This window comes from Mus caroli, chromosome 7 (genome assembly GCF_900094665.2).
Source record: "Mus caroli chromosome 7, CAROLI_EIJ_v1.1, whole genome shotgun sequence".
NCBI classification, from domain to species: domain Eukaryota; kingdom Metazoa; phylum Chordata; class Mammalia; order Rodentia; family Muridae; genus Mus; species Mus caroli.
In genome coordinates this window covers 124,574,250-124,593,283 of record NC_034576.1, presented here as the reverse complement: position 1 = coordinate 124,593,283, position 19,034 = coordinate 124,574,250, and the positions used below count along the sequence as shown (strand labels likewise).

At 45.9% G+C, this 19,034-nt stretch overlaps 1 protein-coding gene across 2 annotated transcripts in view; it reads right to left on the bottom strand.

Annotated features, from left to right (window-relative positions):
• Prkcb (protein kinase C beta) overlaps positions 1-19,034 on the bottom strand; it is a 335,554-nt gene that overhangs the window by 164,417 nt on the left and 152,103 nt on the right. For both annotated transcript variants that reach the window (XM_021166848.2, XM_021166849.2), the window contains exons 4-5: positions 5,473-5,584; positions 4,627-4,755 (exon numbers count right to left, since the gene is read on the bottom strand). In XM_021166848.2, coding sequence (XP_021022507.1) covers positions 4,627-4,755; positions 5,473-5,584 — 241 coding nt within the window. The remainder of the gene's footprint in view (positions 1-4,626; positions 4,756-5,472; positions 5,585-19,034) is intronic.

Below are 19,034 nucleotides of genomic sequence, written 5' to 3'. Positions count from 1 at the left end.
CTTATCAGAGAAGTTACTTTTCTAATAAAGTGGCAATTGATACTATGGTGGTTTGAATATGCTTGGCCTAGGGATTGGTGCTCTTTGGAGATGTGGTCTTGTTGGAGGAAGTGTGTCACTGTGGGTGTGGGCTTTAAGATCCTCATCCTAGATGCCTGGGAGACAGTCTTCTACTAGCAGCCTTCAGATGAACTCTCAGCTCCTCCTGCACCATGCCTGCCTGAATGATGTCATGTTCCTGCCTTAATGATAACGGACTTAACCTCTGAACCTGTAAGTCAGGACCAATTAAATGTTGTCCTTATAAGAGTTGTCTTGGTCATGGTGTCTATTCACAGCAGTAAAATCCTAACTAACAAATACAGAGACCCAAGACTGGTCATCATGCAAAGAGTGAAAGACTGTGGAGTGCTCGGATCTAAATGATGTCTATATCACAGTCCCTTCCCCCAGAACACAGGAATCATTGCAGATGAGGAGAGAAAAGCTACAAGAGCCAAAAAGTAGTGGGCATCTGTATCAAAATAGTATCTGTGAGAATGACTATGATTATATGCACAGGATCAAGTCAGCCAAAACCCCAGCCTGGAAGTCAGAAGGGTTCATTAAACTCCACCTCCAGCTGAAGAGTTACTGGCACTTGATGGCTGTGGCAGAGGGACAGACATTTTTCTTCAAGGAGGTGGCCCTACACCCATGAGAATCCAGGCAGCACTAAGAGGACCCAGTGTTTTCTTTTCATGTTATTTCTTAAGAACATCTAAAGTTGGGAAGAAAAAGAGGTGGAAGCGGGAAGAATGGGAGGGGTGGGAAAGGGGTGGATTTAATCGAAATACATTATATGCATGTAAGAAATCCTCAGATCTAAAAAGATGTGGCTGTTGTTAATGCAAACCATCACTTTGTATACTAACCTAAAATTTAAATTTAGAAAGAATATAGCCATGATGTATGAGATTGGAATGTCAGGTTTTCTGTTGATAGGATGATAATGAATCAAAATCGGTTGAATAGTATATTGTTATATGCACAGGGACTCAGAATTTTTACTTCTGGCTCATTGTATGACCGTGATCTAGTGTTATGACATGGTGTTACCTTCTCCCATAAGGTCACTAGGCATAGCATGTCAACATGGCTTCCTATGTTTCTAAAAGTACCACTGCTCTGTATCATCCAGAGAACAAGGAGGTCATGGGTCCAAAGGGTGCATCCTGGTCCCATGGTGACTTACTGTTGGCATTGGATGGGATATTGAAGATTGCGTGTGTGATCAACTTTCTTATAACAAAAATACTGTGAGATATAATCTCTGCTGATTCTAACCTCAGAAGGCACCAACGCAAGGATCGTCTGTAGAGTTCTCAGATCTAACAGGATCTTTGATTGTATTCTGATTCCACAAATGTGCAGTGATGCCAAACTTACCAGGGGTTGGGGGGCATAGGTCATGAACCAAAAAGACCCACTCTGCCCCTGTGGGGCTAATGTCTGTGGAAAGGCAAACCCAAAACTGTAACCGTCCATGTTCAAGTTCACTAGACTCTGTGTGACTAAGGCATGGGGAGGTGAAGGCTGAGAATCTAGTTCTGCAGAGGAGTTAAACTCCAGCAGAAAACATGGCAAAGATGAGCACCGACAGGGCCACCTTCTAGAGAATTCCTGGAGAGAGTATGGATAGACAGTGGCCCTACTGTGTCTGCTCTAAGCGACTTGAGGATGTGAGGAACCCCACTGGTGGGTTCAGAAGAAGAATTGGCCATTCTGATCCTGGCCTACAAGAGCCACGGGAGTGAAGAGACAACTTGGGTGTCAGCAGTGGGGAAGATAGACGCCCTTCTGCCCAGGGAGGGGCTGGATTTATGCACAGCATATGAGATCCTGGTCTGACAACAGTGTCCCAGGCTGGTGGCCAGTAGAAAGTTCTAACCCTACAAGTGCGTCTAGGGTTTGTGTGAGGTAAAACACAAGGCCACTTCTGTTGCAGAACTTCTGAGAAGGCCCCAGGCAACCTTTAACTCTCTTATTAGAATCAATAAATAAGGTTATGCTAAGCACAGCCTGTGCCTGAATTGTGAAGGAGTTATTAGCAAGGTGTAGTGACACGGTGGCCCAGATGGGAATCTCTGCTCTGTCTCTGATCTTGGTTAAGCTTTGCCAAGTCTTAGTCTCTCCTGGCCTGTGAAGGTAACAGCATTAGTCCATTGAGCAATCTCACAGACACTACTAAAATGCTTGCAGCTTTATAATTAAAGTTTGCGTGACCCTAAGGATGGAAAATTCTATTCTGAACTTTAAGGGGGCCTCAACTTTTCTACCTTCCATTATTGAGTTGAATTGTGATACCCCCTCAAATCCTAAGTTCAGACCTGCATCCTGCCATCTGTGACCATGACCTTATATGGACATAAAGTCCTTATGGATGTGCTCAAGTGAGGATCAGGTCATAGTAGGTTAAGGTGGGCCACAATCCAATGGCTGGCATCCTAATTTAGCAGATGCACAGCAAAGAACACATACAGCATTAGAGTCACAGAACCCCAAAGACTGTCAGCAACCAGGAGAAGTATAGACCAGAGTCCCTTGGAGCCCAGCACAAGGAATAACACTACTGACCTAGACCTTCAGGACTCTGCAAGAATCAAAGTCCATGGTACTTTGTTGCTATGGCAACAGATATCACAGATGTGTCCCAGGACAGCCTGAGAGTCATTAGTACGATTATGCAGAATATCTGACCTTGAGCTCAAAAGACTCCTGTGCCCCCAAATCATCAAAGACTCCGAGTGGATTCCCCTAAAGAGCTACTGTTGCTAAACTAGAAAAGGAAATAAATGGGAAATTAAGCAACGAGACGAAGCTAAGCTAAAACAGTAACTTGGTGTGTATAGGAAAGTGCTTTCAAGTCAGTCGGACCTAGCTGGGGAACTGGGCACCTGCTGAACCTGTTTCAGGATGGGTACCAGGATAATGCTCACTTCCCTAGATCACATTCCTAAAATCAACTTATCAGGCAAGACCGGTCCTGTGGCTCTAAATACACTCTGTAAATGTGACTGCCCATGACAACCGTTTTTGAACCACTAGGTGGCAGAAGAGCCTCAGTTTTTGTCCCTCAGGCACTGAAGGCTCGAGTCAATGGTGAGGGATAGGGCAGGCTTCCCTTGAACTTACCCTAAGATTCTCTGTTGTCCCACCCCTACCCCACAAGCACCTCTCTGGGAGACAGCTGCCTCCTCCCTTGGCCTGTCCTTGAAGGAAAAGCCTCTTAATGAAGCCACCTTCTCTAAGAACTCACCAGGTTTCTGAAACAGCCCTTTCAAAAACGGAGTTACAGTTTTAAACTTTTGTACGGTTTAAGCAAACCCTGACCACATTAGAGCTCAGCAGGTTAGTGCTACTAAACCCTTCTGGGGCCTCAGAAATTGGCCAACTTAACAAAACCGACCCCTTCCGTGATGAAATGGTGAGGACTTGTATATACAAATTAGTTACGTAAGTCGACAAAGTTTGTGTCGCAAGCCTGGAAGGAACGGTTCCTTCAAATCGCCACACCACTGGGTCCAGTTTTTTTGTACTGGTTTTGCTGTGAGGAACAGGTAAGTCTCTACCAGTCCAGCACAGATGAATTCCTATTCTCTGAGTATCACAAATGCTCACCACAGAAAAGCAGATAGGCCCCTCTTTCTGCCCTTTGTGTGTCTCCTCTCCTCAGCAAACTGCTGTTTTTTTCTCAGTTCAGACACAAAACAAGTATGCAGAATATTATGGTGATTGGCATAGCTCCCAACAGGTTAAAATAAATTTTGGAGGCCCCGGATAGTTCTCTGGCATGCATGGCCCCTCCCTCCCTCTTTAAGACATAAATTCTTCCAAATTTGGTGTTGGTCATCAAGACTCTATGTTCCCACTGGAAAAGTCTGGGGAGGAAGCAAGGATGTCTTCTCTGTTATCTGAAAAAGGGCACAGGGACTTCACGTTCCAGGAGACACGGAGAGAACAGATAGGAGGCAGGAAGAAGATTCTGTGAGATTATAAGTTCAGTATCCTCAATACAAGGAAACCATAGGTGTCTGAGCAGTGTAGACATATGTGAAAATTACCTTGATTTGATCATTATGAATTGCACATGTGTCAAAATACACCACATCCACAAATGTATATAATTACTGTATTTTAATTACACATTCTTTGTTGTTGTTGTTGTTGTTGTTGTTGTTTTAAAGAAGGGCGAATGGAGGGCTCAGGTGGCCCAGAGATACATGAAGGTTACCTTGACTTGATCGTTACATATTGTACATGTGTCAAATCCACTGTGGCCACAAATAATACAATTATTTATAATTCAATTTCACATTTTTTTTAGAATGAAGCCTGGAAGGCTCGGTTGCCCTTCAGGCAGCTGATGTCACCCCAAAGTGCTGAGAAGGTGGCTTTGAGGTCCCACAGTCTGAGGATTTCACTGTGGAGAAGGGCCACACTGGAGGCAGGAGCAAAGCAGCCACATTATGGCCCTCCATGCACCTGTAACCTGCCTGGGCACTATCCTCCCAACCCCTCACATGTTCACAGAACTCTGGAACTCTGAAGCTCTGACACCAATGCAGGAGCCTCGGGGCCACCTACCAACAACAATGAGAACCTCTCTGTCGATGTGGGCCTGGATATAGATGCGGCCGCGGCGTTCCGTGTGGTCAGTGCCGCAGAGGCTGGGGACGTTCATCACGCAGCGCTTGTGCACGTTCATCATACAGGCTGTGAGGGCAGAGAGAGGGAAGGGAGGAATAGCTCAGGCTGGTTCAGGTTGGCCCAGGCTGGGGGGTCCAGGCATCAGCTGTACCTAGACCCACTGGTACCTTCCTGTTCCCTGACCTTAGTGACACCCACATAGCAGAGAACAAGTTACATCGTATCAGAAGGACTTCTTCAAATCTTTTTCCCAACCCTGATGCATGAAGGAAGGATGGAGGTCATTCTCCTTGAAGGCTAAGTTATGGCCTGAAGCAGTACCTCTATATTTCTATACTCCTGTGGTTCTGAAGCACCAACTCAAATGCCCAATGCACCATCCTGCAAGTGAGGGAAGATGTGGAGGTGGTCCCGTGGAAGACAAGGCCACACCCACCCAAGTAGACCCTATAGGAATGTTTACACGATGTTGTCAAACTGCCCCATGTTTAATGTCAGCAAGAACACACTTAAGTAAGATATCTCCTAGTTTAAAGTAGTGACATGAATAGCTTGAGTTCCCCAGAGAGCGGGCACAACAGGGAGGTGGTGTATAGGAGGTGTTCTGCATGGGGATGAGCTGGCCCGCCTTGTTATGGGGAGAAGACCTCAATACAGGACATCGGGTAACAACAGTACCTTTCCTACCCAGGGGTCAGGGGACACAGTGCAGACGTGGACCCTAAGCCATTAGGATAGAAGCCTCTCTTGTGACACATACCCCCCAGAACATCAAGGACTTACTGTCGCATTTCATCCCCTGGTGGATAAGTCCATACAGGAGTGATCCACAGTGGTCACAGAAGGTAGGACTGGAGTAGGTGTGGATCTTAAACTTGTGTTTGCTCCGGGGGTCCTAAGAACAAGAGAAACAGACAGAAGAGGCCACTGTTAGTGAGGAGAGCAGAGGACTCCACCTGCATTGAATGGACAACTCATGCAGGACTGAACCAGGTCCTGCCATGCCTGTCAGGATCATCACTGGAGCACCATGCACGGACTCAATACTAGACAAGTGGGGTCAGAGGGGTGGGTACGTAAGACAAGTGACTGGTCAAACTCCATGTCCAGAAAGCATTCACAGGGACAACCTGCAAATCCCAGCACTCAACAGGCCCCCTGCTCCTATCTCCACCCACCCCTTCATTCTGCAGTCTTCTAGAGTGATCTAAACCCAAGTCTAACCACAAAGTGTTCCCACTTACAGGTCATTTGACAAGTCCTCACCCTCAGGGAACGATCTTCACAGAGGACAGTCTACAAGCTGTGGCCGAGAGGGCCAGGGTTCCACCCCTCCCTTTCACAGTAGAGCCCTTGAATTATAGAGGAGGCCATGTTCAACAGACACCAGAGTTCCGGGCTTCCTTTGTAACTTGATGTGGCCATGGGTTCTGATCAATGGGAAGTATAAACTTCTGGATCATTCCATTAAAAGGAACATAAATGTGCCTCTTGCCTCTTTTCCCCTCCCTACTGGCCAGAAAGTGAGAAAATGTCATGACCTTAAACTCAAACTTGGAGCCCGAGAACAGAGCCAGCCTAACAGCCTTAAAGAAGGCCTTTGAGGTTGATGCCTGAGAGAAAAGCCTCATGTCTGTCTGCTCAGGTCTCCGTATATGGAGGACTACACGCTCATTACTATTTACTGGTTACAGCAACAGCTTGGGCAGTCCCTTAACTAATAAGTCCGGCCACGAAACCCTGGTGGTGAGGGGTTGAGGACATGGGGTCAGACTATGGAGCATAAACCAGCGCTCTTCTTTGTGGAATGGCTTTGGGCACGTTCTTTCATCTCTTTCTGCTTCAGTTTCCTTGTCCATAAAATGTACATAATGATAGTGCTAAGGCTATCATTATGGCATAAGACTGTTGGAAAGAATAAACGGATTAACCTGCGTGGAGGGCAGAGCATCCGAAGCACAGTGAGCTCTGAGTACAAGGATCCCAGCGTCACTGTGGCTTCCCTATGGTGTATGCTCAGACACACGGATGGTGCCAGGTGCATAGCATGTTCTCAGTACTCAGAACACATTCACACACACATACACATACACACACACACACACACACACACACACACACAAAACACCCTCCCCCACTCTATGCTCTGCATGTCCCTCCTCCCTCAAATGCCCTCCTCTTTCCAAACCCAAGGCACAGCTGTTTCGCCCTAGAATCAGTACTCGGCTGAAACTAGTATTGTGGGTGAAGGTTCCAACCCAGGGCTGATGGGACACTTAGTAGCTGTAGGCTGCAGTCCCTCTCTTCCTCCAGCCATTCACCGAGTCACCTGATTCACTGATCCAGGGGCAGGTGCCACCTTAAAATTTATATATAATTTATACACACACACACACACACACACACACACACACTACTGACAGGCTTGTCCAAAGAGACTCTTCTAATTTAAAATGAATCCACGTACCTATTCAAATCTGTAAAAAAAAAAAAAATGAAAACTGACCATATCAAGGTATCAGTGCTGGTGAGAACACCGGAAATTTCCATGCAGTTGGCAGGGGTGGGTGGGGGTTATTTTCGAAGCTGAACATACTCTTATCAGAGATGACCTATCTCTGAGTCTCAGATGAAATGAAAACCTGTCTACTGAAATCCCATATGTGAAATTACAATCACTCTGTTGAAAATGACTCAAAACCCAGAAATATCCCCCAAATGTCCTCCAGTGTGTGGATGGATAAGGGATGAAGTATCTTTGCTCTGGGTCCCTTCTGGGCCTTTTGATAGACTGACCTTGTCAAAGTCAAGTTTTGGGTTCCAGTTGGGGTTTGGCTTTCCTAAGCCTACCTTGTGTACAAAGCAAGGGAGACCAAGAACAAAAACAAACCAGAGTGGTGTTTATTAGGAGCCAGGGGTGGGGAGAGGGCTAGGCAGCATTTAGTGTTTGGACCATCTCTACACCAACTAGGTGGACTTTGTTGTGTATAATTGAGTGGTTCTGCAGTATTGGGGAAATGTGCTTTGGGGCTGGGGAACTTGGTGCATAGAACATCTAGCACACAGGCTGAGGACTGGAAATCAAGTCCTCAGCGTTCCGTAGAAGCCAGTGGCTATGGCAGTCTACCTATAATGCCAACCCTCCTAGAGCGGCAACAGGGGATCGCTGGAGCAAGCTGGTCAGAACCAGTGAGAGAGCATTTCTCAATATATAGGTAAAGAGTGACGGGAAACAACACTGGACATTAGCCTCTGACCGCCACAAGAATATGTACATGTGTCCACACACATGCAAGCATCTGTACACATAAAAATGTATTTAAATATGGCTCTCTCAAAGTTCCTCAACTACGTGTGCCCTGCATCTTCAAAATGAGTTGCAGTTTCTTTCATGACATTTCAGCCCTCTGCCATTATTGGCCCTTAAAAAGTCCTGAAAGTCTGTCTCCTTTGCTCTAACCAGCAAGACCAGCATGGCTAGCTGAACTCAGGTCATATTCAAGGATCCCACAGCCTCCACAGAGCCCAGTCAACATCTCAGCTGTTACTGTCATAACAAATGCAGGGTTTGGAAATCACCGTATGAAAGCCAAAGCTCGCCATTAGAAGCCTGTCTTCATTCCTGGACAAACTGACTGCCACACACTGAGTTTCTAAGGAAGAGTCCCCTGCCCTGTTGCTTAACACTTCCCACTGTACCCTCTTGAGCATCTCCCTTAAAACTGGGAAAGCAGTGTTCCAAACTTACCCAAAAGCAACCCCTAAGCATGATCAATATCAGTGGCTTCTCCCTCAACCCCACTACCTAATCTCGAAGGAGGGGAGAGCTGAGGTTGGTCCTGCCCCAGTAGGTGGAACATGTACATGGGATTAGCAGGCAAGCTTGCTATCAAAGCCTCTCCCAGGGAGCTGCTGGGTCCAGACTCCACATCTGGACCTGAAAATTTTGGTGTAAGTGGCTGAGGCAAGCTGAATTTCAAGGTCAAGGTCAAGTTATCTCTTGGGTCTTGAGGTCCTCTCCCAGTCTTTGACCTCATAAAAGTCAGGGCTTAGGCTTCGTCTGGAGATTGCCTTTCTTTAGACCTACCTTATGGACAAAAAAAGGAGGCTTCTTCGGCTCTGTTTTCAGGCTACAGGCATATCTCAGCTAATCATGAACTGCCTCTTCGGGCTCTGCGCTTCTCTCTACATCAGCATCCTCTCAGAAGACCTCGGGGAGAAGCTAAGCACTTCTGACCAAGTGACACAATGACATCAAGACCCAGCACATATTTTCAACCTTTGAAGGGAGCGACTGGCCCATGGAATAAGATAGCAAAGTCGAACATTCATTCTGACCACGTGCCTGTGCGCGTGTGTGTGTGTGTGTGTGTGTGTGTGTGTGTGTGTGTGTGTGTCTGCTGGGGTGCCTCAGGTACTGTCTGTCATCCTCAGGACATGCCACATGGAAGGTGTTCTTTGCTCCAATTTTAACAATAGCAAATGGATTAGTGAGCAACTATCTGTCTGTCTGTCTGACTGACTGACTGACTGTCTGTCTGTCTGTCTGTCTGTCCGACTGACTGACTGACTGTGTATGTCCATGTGTGTCTCTGCGTGTGCCTTTGTGTGTGCGTCTGTCTGTGTATGTATGTCTCTGTATGTGTCTCTGTGTGTACATGTATGTACACGTGCATAGGTGGGCATGTATAGTGTATGGATGTGCTTGTTTAGGCCAGTGGTCAACAGTAGGCGTCTTCCCCAGTCCTTTTCCACATTATACTCTGAGGCAGCCTTCTTGTTCTGTTTAGTTTCTCTGTCAGTGTCACAAGCTAGAACTAGAAAGGCAAACCTCAAGTGAGGAAAGCGGCCCCATCAGATTGCCTGGAGGTGGGGTTTGTGGGGCGTTTTCTTGATTTGTGATTGATGGGAGAGGATCCAGCTTACTGTGGGAAGTACCACCCCTAAGCAGGTAGTCCTAAGATATATAAAAAGTAGGCTGAACTAGCCCTGTGGATCAGGTCAGTACACGGCACTCCTCTATGACCTCTGTTTCAGTTCCTGCCTCCAGGTTCCTGTCCTGAGTTCCTGCCCTGACTTCTCTTGATGATCTACTGTAACCTCCAACGTGAAATAAACCCTCCCCCTCAAGCTACTTGTGGTCATGGTCTTTATTACATTGATAAAAAGCAAACTAAACAGCTCCTCACTGAATCTGACACTTCTTCATTTAACCAACAAGCCCAAAGATCTCCTCGCTCCCACCTCCCCAGCTAGGAAACCACAGGCAGGCACTGCTGGTCTCAGCTTTTGCTGGGAATCAGATTCAAGTCCTCTCATATGAACAGGAAGCACTTTGCTGACTGAGCGATCTCCCCAGTCCCTTAGTACCTTCTAAGTCAGCTAGGTGGCCTCTTGCAAAGATGGGGTCCGCACCACGCCGCTCTCCTTCGTCTCCCCAGTCCCCAAGTTCAATCCCTTAATACTTCACCACTCAGATAAAGCTAACACAGCACTTTTCATCCATTCATTCGTCTACCTGACAAGTTTTACCACGGGCCTGGTTGTCTCTAGGGATTTAGGAATCAACATCGAGCAAAGACAGAGTACCCAGTGTCATGAAAGCCACATTCTAATTGCAGAGAGAGAGGGGAAAAAAAAAATCTGCTCTGCCTTCCCAAATCTCTCCAACACAGTCTTTCAATCTCCGAATTGTAATTGCGTGTTTAAATTGCATTTCACCCACGCTTAGCTGCAAGCAACACGGGGGGAATTTCTCACAATCCCTAACCGGATCCCCAAGGCATGTATTATACTTGACATGTACAAGGTGTTCAATAAATGTTTAGTCTTTGAGAGTTAGCACTTATTGAGCATGACGTGTGCCAGCAAGGACTCTCGGGGACTTATCACATGCTGATTTGCTTGACCCTCATCACTAGAGATGTGTGTCATTTGCTACCTCCATCGTAGCAACTGGGGGACTAATTGATAAAGTGGTTTGCCCAGGACGTCCCGGCTTCCACAAGTGAAGCGTTGTCTAATGGTTGGCACATAGCAAGAGGTGGATGGGTTGCCATGGCAGTGGCCAGGCTGCAGTCATCACTGTCAACCTCCATACCCTGCAGCCACGCATGTGCTACTTCAAGAAAATGACCTGCAAATGACCTGATGAATTACAGCCAGACGGGGCACAGGAGCCAAAGGGTAGAGTGTAGCTCACTTCATCGTGTTTTCTTTTCTTTTTGAGACAGGGTTTATAGTGCTGAGGCTGGCCTCACATTTATTACGTAGCCAGGGATGATCAACGGGTTTCTGATCCTCCTGTCTTCATCTTCCAAGGGCTGGGATCACAGGCATGGTCTAACATGTCTGGTTTCTGTGATGCTGAAGATGGAGCCCAGAGCATCACACATGTTAGGCAAGCATTCTTCCAATTGAGCTACCCTAGCCCTCTCCATGGCTTTAAAGAATCATTTTGTCTGTCTGTGTGTGTGTGTGTGTGTCTCAGAGGAAAACTTTTTTGGAGGCCGTTGTTTTCTCCACCCACCATGTGGTTTCCAGGGATGAATTCAAATTACCAGACTTGTCAGCACGTGGTGTTATCTGCTGATCCATCTCACCAGACCCTTTACGGTCTCTTTGAAGATTCGGGGACACCTCTGATCTCAATCTCTTGCCTTCACTTCTACCAGGATTCACTCTTTGAAGGATCAGCTTCTCCCCACCCATCACCACCACCACCACCCCCAGACTGTCCAGACAAACTGTGACATCATCTGATCAGCTCTATCTCCTTCCTTCCTGTCACGTGACACCGCTTGGCACAAAACTACACTCACAGGCTTGGGGTAATCATTAAGGAGAACCTTCCAAGACATCTGTCCAGACCTAAGCAAGTTCAATATTGTAATATGAGCCAATATAAGCAGCCATTCTTTCAGTTTGAGGTGTCTACACCCTGAGACACAGCTGGTGAGAAAAGCCCGCTGAAGTTTCAAGTCTGCTGACCAGCTTAGAAGCAGGCAGTGGCCAGGACATGTGTAGCTCTAAGCTGGTTCAAGTGGTCTTCAAAAGTGAGGGGAGGAGAGAGAGGGAAACCGAGGTCATGTGATCCTGGGGTTGGAAATCTTGGTTCCAATCCCTCGGAGGCATGTTACATTGCTTTCTTGGGGCCCCTAAAAGTTTCTGTTCATGCTTCAGCCAGCCCAAGAAGGAATATTCCCTGTCACCAGGAGTGAGAGTCAAGATAACTACATGGGTTTTGGCACAGGCTCCTCCTACTGACCAATCAGAATGAATTAAGTGGGCCAATCAGCAGGCGCTGGGGTTGGGCGTAAACTCTGAAGCTTTTGACCACGGAGAAGCAAGTATGGCTACCTGGGAGAAGAAGGCAGTGCCTCAGAGGGTCAATGGCTGTTTACCAACTGGTTTAAAAGTATGCCAGTATTTTTACCACAGGCATGGGTATGCTAGTGGAACCAGGTCCAGAGTCAGCCCTGCTGCTAAAGTGTGAGTCCAAAATGTCCCCCATAGGCCTGGGTCCTGACTGCATGACCCCAGCTGCTGGTGGTAGAAAGTTTAGGAGATGAGGACCAGCTGGAAGAGCAGATCCCTAAGGGTGTGTTCTGAGATGCATCTTTCCCAGTCCTTTCCTGACACATCCTCTCTGCTTCCTGTCCACCATGCAGTGAACAGTTCTCATCTTCCACACATTCCTAGACCAGGGCAAAGAGAGCACTGGCTGAATGCGCTGAAACTGTGAGCCAAATATCTTTCTTTCCTCCTTCAAGCTGCCCTGTATTCGGTATGAGTGACAGTGAAACAGACATATTAATTTAAGTATCTTAAACCACACCTACATTCCTTTCCCAGCCTAGATTCCTAAGTTGGGCCAGGCCTGCTGTGATGGGTCATCTTGGTTGTCAACTTGGCTGCACCTGAAATCAACAAAACTCCAAGCTGCTAGGCACACCTGTGAGAGATTTTCTTAATCAAATTATTTGAAGAAGAGTGAGCCACCCTCAACCAGGGCACCCCTTTCTGGTGGCAGCCCAGATAGAAGGTCTGTAAGGAGGAAACTTTGCCTTTTGCCTGCTTGACCCTCCCACTTCCACAGGCAATCTCATCTACCCTGCTGCTGTGGCATTCCTTCACTGATATTAGAACCGACTTCTTTGAGATTCCAATGTAGGCCAGAGGCCAGCAGTTCTCTGGGAATCCTCCAGTCCTTCGGTGACAAACTGGAACTGCCAAGCCAATCAGCCCCATAGACTGAGTAACTACTTTCTAGTGTACCATAGCCGTTGCTGGACTACCTGGCCCACAGTCTTCTAGTTACTCTAACAAGTCATATAGACATGAGTGTAAATCACGCATGTCACATGAATCATAATATTCATGTATAAGATTTATATTCATATATAATTTATTCTCATATACTCATATTCATATGTATATTCATTCTATCAGCCCTGTTCCTTTAGAAAACCCTGACTAATACACCTGCCATACAGCTTAGAAGTCAAACTCAACCTAGAGTTGTCTCTGATCGCATTCAAAGACACAACTTTCCTCTCTGCTCTACTCTCCCCATCTCCCAGGCCCCGTTGAATGCCTCTAACCTGACTAATCCTTGTCCCACCTCCTCTCTATGCTAACAGAGGTCATGGTCTAGGGCAGGCAGGCCATCTCCCACCTGCACACCAGCTATAACTACTCCTATGGGGCCTCTTAGCCAGCTCAGAGAAGTTGTGCCCCTTAAAAGTTCTAATGTGTAAGATACAATGAGTGCACTTCCTGATGCCATTAAAAAAACAAATCACAGGTTGTGACTATAGTGGACACACATTTTCTATGTGCAGCTGCCTCGCAGGGTGAGCTTCCCCATTCTCCGAAGTCCCCGTGACTCCCCACTGTGGTCCACTGTGCCTGTTTCTCTCTTCTCCTCTTGTAATTGTCCCTGCAGACTCCAGTTCTGTGATATCTGCAAGGTAACACCCTTCTTCACCCCACAGTCCTTTGGGTGTGAACACAGTTCCTCTTCCTTCCCAAAAATCCTCCCAGACACAATGTCAAATGCTTGAAACTGCTGCACGCCCTTGCTGTCCAGCATCCCTAGAGTTTCCTCTTCCAGCCCAAAGAATTGTGTTCTCACAACACTGTCGCCAGATTTCTCTCCCTCATGTTCATGTGGCAGGAGTTCTGTCACCAGAATAAACAGCAGGCAACGCACACTGCCAAGTGTCCTGGCACCTCTGATCCTGACACTCATGAACTCAGAGCTCACACGTTACCTGTGTAGGCACAGGACTGGGCCACTCTCACAAAGGGAGATGCCTCACCCCTCCCTGGGGATTTATATATAGTGAATGATTCATGGGAAGAAGAGGCCATTTCCTCAGTGTTATAGCCACTGGTATGGTGCCCATGCTTCTTAAATAGCCCTCCCTGTAAACAACCCTAAACAATTCATTGGGTCATTTTAAAAAATGATTTATTTATTTTTATTTTATGTTAATTGGTATTTTGCCTGGATGGATGGATGTCTGTGTGAGAGTATCAGATTCCGTGGAACTATAGTTACAGGTAGGTGTGAGCTGCCATGTGGGTGCTGGGAATTGAACCTAGGTCCTCTGGAAGGGCAGCCAATGTTCCTAACCACTGAGGCATTTCTGCAACCTTATTGGGTCATATTTAGAGAAGACATGAAGTTCTTGGAAGCAAAGGACAGGAATGTCTTACGCTGGGCATCTTTTCATTGGACTCCTGACCCAGGCAGCCAAAAAAGAAAAGGCATAGCTAAAAGACAATAAAAAATAAAATAAAATAAAATAAAATAAAATAAAATGAAACTTTGAATCTCTAAGTCCAACATAACAACAACAACAACAAAAAAACCCTTTCTGGCTCTGAAAGAGTATCCTTGTGACTTTGAACATAGAAGCTGTGTTCTGATGGATTCAGGCAAAGCTGCAGCTATGAAAAAACCAAAGCAAAGCAGAGCCAAAGACAGCATAAAGGTACACTCCAACAGGACACACCCCAGCAGGACATACCCCAACGGGCATACCCCAGCAGGACACAACCAGCAGGACATACCCCAGAAGGACACACCTTGGCAGGACACACCCAACCAGGACACACCACTGCAGGGCACATTCCATCAGGGCACAGCTTCAGCCTGTGTTGTTCCCGGATATCACCGCCAATAAAACCTCCCAAAGCTGTACTTCCCAAATAAGAAGTGCTCAAGGCAGTGTCAGGTGGGTGGGGCTAAACTGAGCTGAAGACTCCCATTAGAAACAACCCTAAGACAGAAGGGTGTGAGCAAATGTGGGCTCTGAAGGAACTGTGTGATCACAGGCAGTGAGCTGAGCCCCTGGATCCCCGTCCACAACAACAGACCTCTTCAATGTAGATGGACTTCAGGGACGAAGATCTCAGCACAGCTCTGACCGCACAGAAATGCTAACTCTCTTTTTATCCTAGAGAGGAGAAATTACTGGTCAACCTCCCCAAACCAGAGTCATGTTTGATAGCGTTCCTTTAGCACTTTCCTTAATGCAGTTTTCTTTCGATAAAAGCATTTGTGATGGTTTGAATGAAGATGCGCCCCCACAGGCTCACCTATTTGCTTGCTTAGTCCCCAGTTGATAGACTGTTTGGAAGGATTAGGAGGTGTTTGTCGTTGTGGAGGTGGGCTTTGAGAGCTTCCTCCTAGCTGCCCAAGGATGCCAGTCTTCTATTAGCCTTCAGAACAAGATGTAGAAGTCTCACCTCCTTCAGCACCATGCCTGCCTGGGTACTGTCATGCTTCCTGCCTTGATGATAACAGTCTGAACCTCTGAACCTATAAGCCAGCCCCAATTAAATGTCCTTTATAAGAGTTGCCCTGGTCATGGTGTCTGTTCACAGCAGTAAAACCCTAACCAAGGCAGTGTCTCTTCACAGCGCTGAAGAATAACTAAGACAGCATTTTAAAGTGAAATTCCTTAAATATGGGAATCAATGTGCAAATGAAGATTTTTTTCTAATACACATTCAGATGAAATTCTTAAAATCAACTTTGAAAATGCTTGTCACAATAGTTTTTAGGAGCTCTAGAGAGACAGGTATATATGTTCCTGGTGGAGAGGTCTATTGATACAATGCCCTGGGAACACTTTGGCATTGGTTACTGTACTAAGTGAGAGGCTTTAGGAGAGACATGCTTGAAGTACTGAGGAGGAAAGAAGCCTAGCCAACCTCCTCATGAACAACCAAATCAAACCTGGAGATAACAGGGTGACAGTGACAAATCCAGAGCGCCCTCATCTTCCCATTCTGGTTTTCACAGCAAATGGTTTTAGCCTGGACTTCCATTTCTTTCTCTCTGTGTCTGTCTGTCTGTCTGTCTGTCTGTCTGTCTCTCTTTCTCTCTTTCCTTCTCCTTCCTCTCTTCCTCCCCCTCCTTCTCTTCTTTTCTTGAGGTAGAGTCTCTTACTGGAACACAAGCTGGCCTGGAGCCCATTGTGTAGCATAGGCTGGTCTTAAACTCACAGGGATCCTCCTGCTTCAGCTTCCTGTGGTGTGATTAAGCACAAATTTTTATTTATTTTTTAATCCAATCAGTACTGGTGGAAGCCGCCTAAGTGAATCCTAGTGAGTGCAGCCACAGGTGATGGATGTTGCCGAGTCGTCGGTAGGACTGCAGTGGCATGGAAAACCTGCAAGAGTGTCTCTCCATAATTGTAAGTCAGTTACTGACGTTAAATGATCAAAGACCATTCAGCTGGGACATGAATTGTGCACAGATATGAGGTGTCATGAGTGTGGGGTACACATATATATTCTGTAATATGTGAATCGAAGAAACTTGTGCTATGTAATATTGGTTCATGAGAGAGAACCCCAGGACCTAGCACATGCTATAGGAAGCTACACTCCCAGCAAAGAGTCTGAAAAGCTGAAGAAGAAAACAAAACCGCCTACAATGAGGAAGAATAAGCACACACTACTTTTCTTTGTCAGCATATGAGACAGGAAAGAAAATGTATTCTTAGCTGGGCATACACACCTGTAACCCCAGCACTTGTGGGGCTGAAATGGGAGCATCAAAAGTTTGAGGTCAAAAATGGATGTTTTAGTTTGCCTTCCTCTGCTGTCATAAAAAACCCGACCCAAAGCAACTTGGGCAGGAGAGGGTTTATTGAGCTTATAGCTTACATTTCCCCACTAAGGGAAATCAGGGCAGGAACTCAAGACAGGAATCCAGAGACAAGAAACGGAGCCATGGAAGAGTGCTGCTTACTGGCTTGTTCTCCACGGGTTGCTCAGCCCGCTGCTTTATAGACCCAGGCTGGCTCCGCCCACAGTGGGAGGGGCCTTCCCACATCCGTCAGGAATCAAGAAAATGCTCCCCAGATTCTCCGACAGACAAATCTGATAGGGACATTTTCTCAACTGAAGTTTCTTCTCCCAGAATGATCCTAGCTTATGTCAAGTTGACATATAAGCAACCTGTACATTGGGTTATATAGGGAATAGGCGGACAGACTGGATATAAGAACCTGGCTCTGCCTCTGAGCTACAGAAGAAGAAAGGAGAGTGTCATTCCTAATTATTCCCACCGATGTAAAACTCCAGAACCACAACACAAGGACATCTAATAAAAGGGTTTACTCCTGAGGCAGGAAAGAATGAAGGGGATTTCTCAGTATCCACCTTTCTACGGTTTTAAAACAAACTAGCATATTCCGAGGCCCATCTGAGTACTTCACTCTGAAATACAGCAACACCTCCACGCCTCCAACTTCAAACAAAAGGCTATTAGTTCCCAGAAGACACAAAAGGCTGGAAACCTTATAGAGACTAGGGTGGACTGAGATTGCTGTACAGCTGATATGTACAAAGTCAGAAGCTGCAGTTCCACCCACACGCCACAGGGGAGAGGGGGCGCTGTTTGTTCTTGCAGAGAGGATGAATACAACTGAAAGCGTGTATAAAAGACTGTAGGTGTGGTGATTGGTGCTTTGCTTAAATGGCTTCTAATCCCTGCCTTTTACCTGGTGAGTCATTGTTCAGTTTCAAGGATGAACTTCTACTGTGTAAACCTGGTAGAACTCCACAGATGACTTCCTGGGCCCCTATACACACATGGTCAAAGTCAGTGAGTTTCAGGGACGAATGGATAGCCACTTTCAAACATCACTCCTGCCACTGGCAGTTAGCTCTGTGACTCTGGGAAAATTATTTAACCCTTTTAGGTTGTCACTTTCTTACCTGGAAATGGTTTACAAAGTAATAATTCCTAGGTAAACAAGGGACTTTGCAGAGCCATTTCATGGGAACTGCCTAACAGTAACTGGAGGAAATATGTATTTAATTAGCATACATTGCTACTGTTAATTTGCTTTTATTATTCTTCACCCCTTCCCATTTTGTGGTACAAGGATGAACTCCAGAGCCTTTCATGTGCTAGGCAAGCACCTTCTCCACTGAACTATATCCCCAGCCTCTATTTGCCCATTTTTAAATTCAAGTTCATTACTTGCTAATTACTTGTAATGAATTTCCCCATGTATTAATTAAGGATATTAAGTATTCATTCACAATATAGAATTTTCCCAGTTCTTCATTTGCCTTTTAATCCTGCTGGTGAACTTTAGTCAGTATGCAAAGGCTGTGGGGAGAAGCATGTATCTGTGTTTGGGTGTGTATATATGTTTGCACGTGTAAGTATTTCTATCTGTTTATGCTATGTATGTGTGTGGTGTACGTATGTGTATGTATATGTACATGTGTGGTATCCATGTGTATTTATATGTGTGGTGTGTGTATGTGTGTATTCATAGGTGTCCATGTGTAATAAGGCATACATTTTCCTTTCTCTTTCGGGGTACTATCCCCTTGTCATAATTAGAAAGTCCTCCCCAGTATTTCCTTCTGGTCCACATTCTTCATCTTTTATTCTTACATCATTATCTCCCTTGGAATTCATCTTAATACAAGCGCTGATAAGAGACATTCATTCCTTTCTTGGTGTTTAGCCAGTCGTAACAACACACACACACACACACACACACACACACACACACATCTTTCCCCCTGCTGGTTTGAAATGTCTCTCTTATCACGTGTTAATCTCTTATGGATCTTTTGTTCACTTTTAGATTTCTCTTATGCTCCAGTGAAATCTCTATTCCTACCTCCAAACATAAAATGTTAATGTATGATAGGTTTCTGACACCTTGGCATCTCAAAACACTTAACCACCCACCCCTCTCCAGCATGCCTGATAGTTTAAAAGTTTTCCAAGCTATCTTTCTTCTCCTTAAACTTTTTTTTTTTTTTTTTTTTTTTTTTTTTTTTTTTTTTTTTTTTTT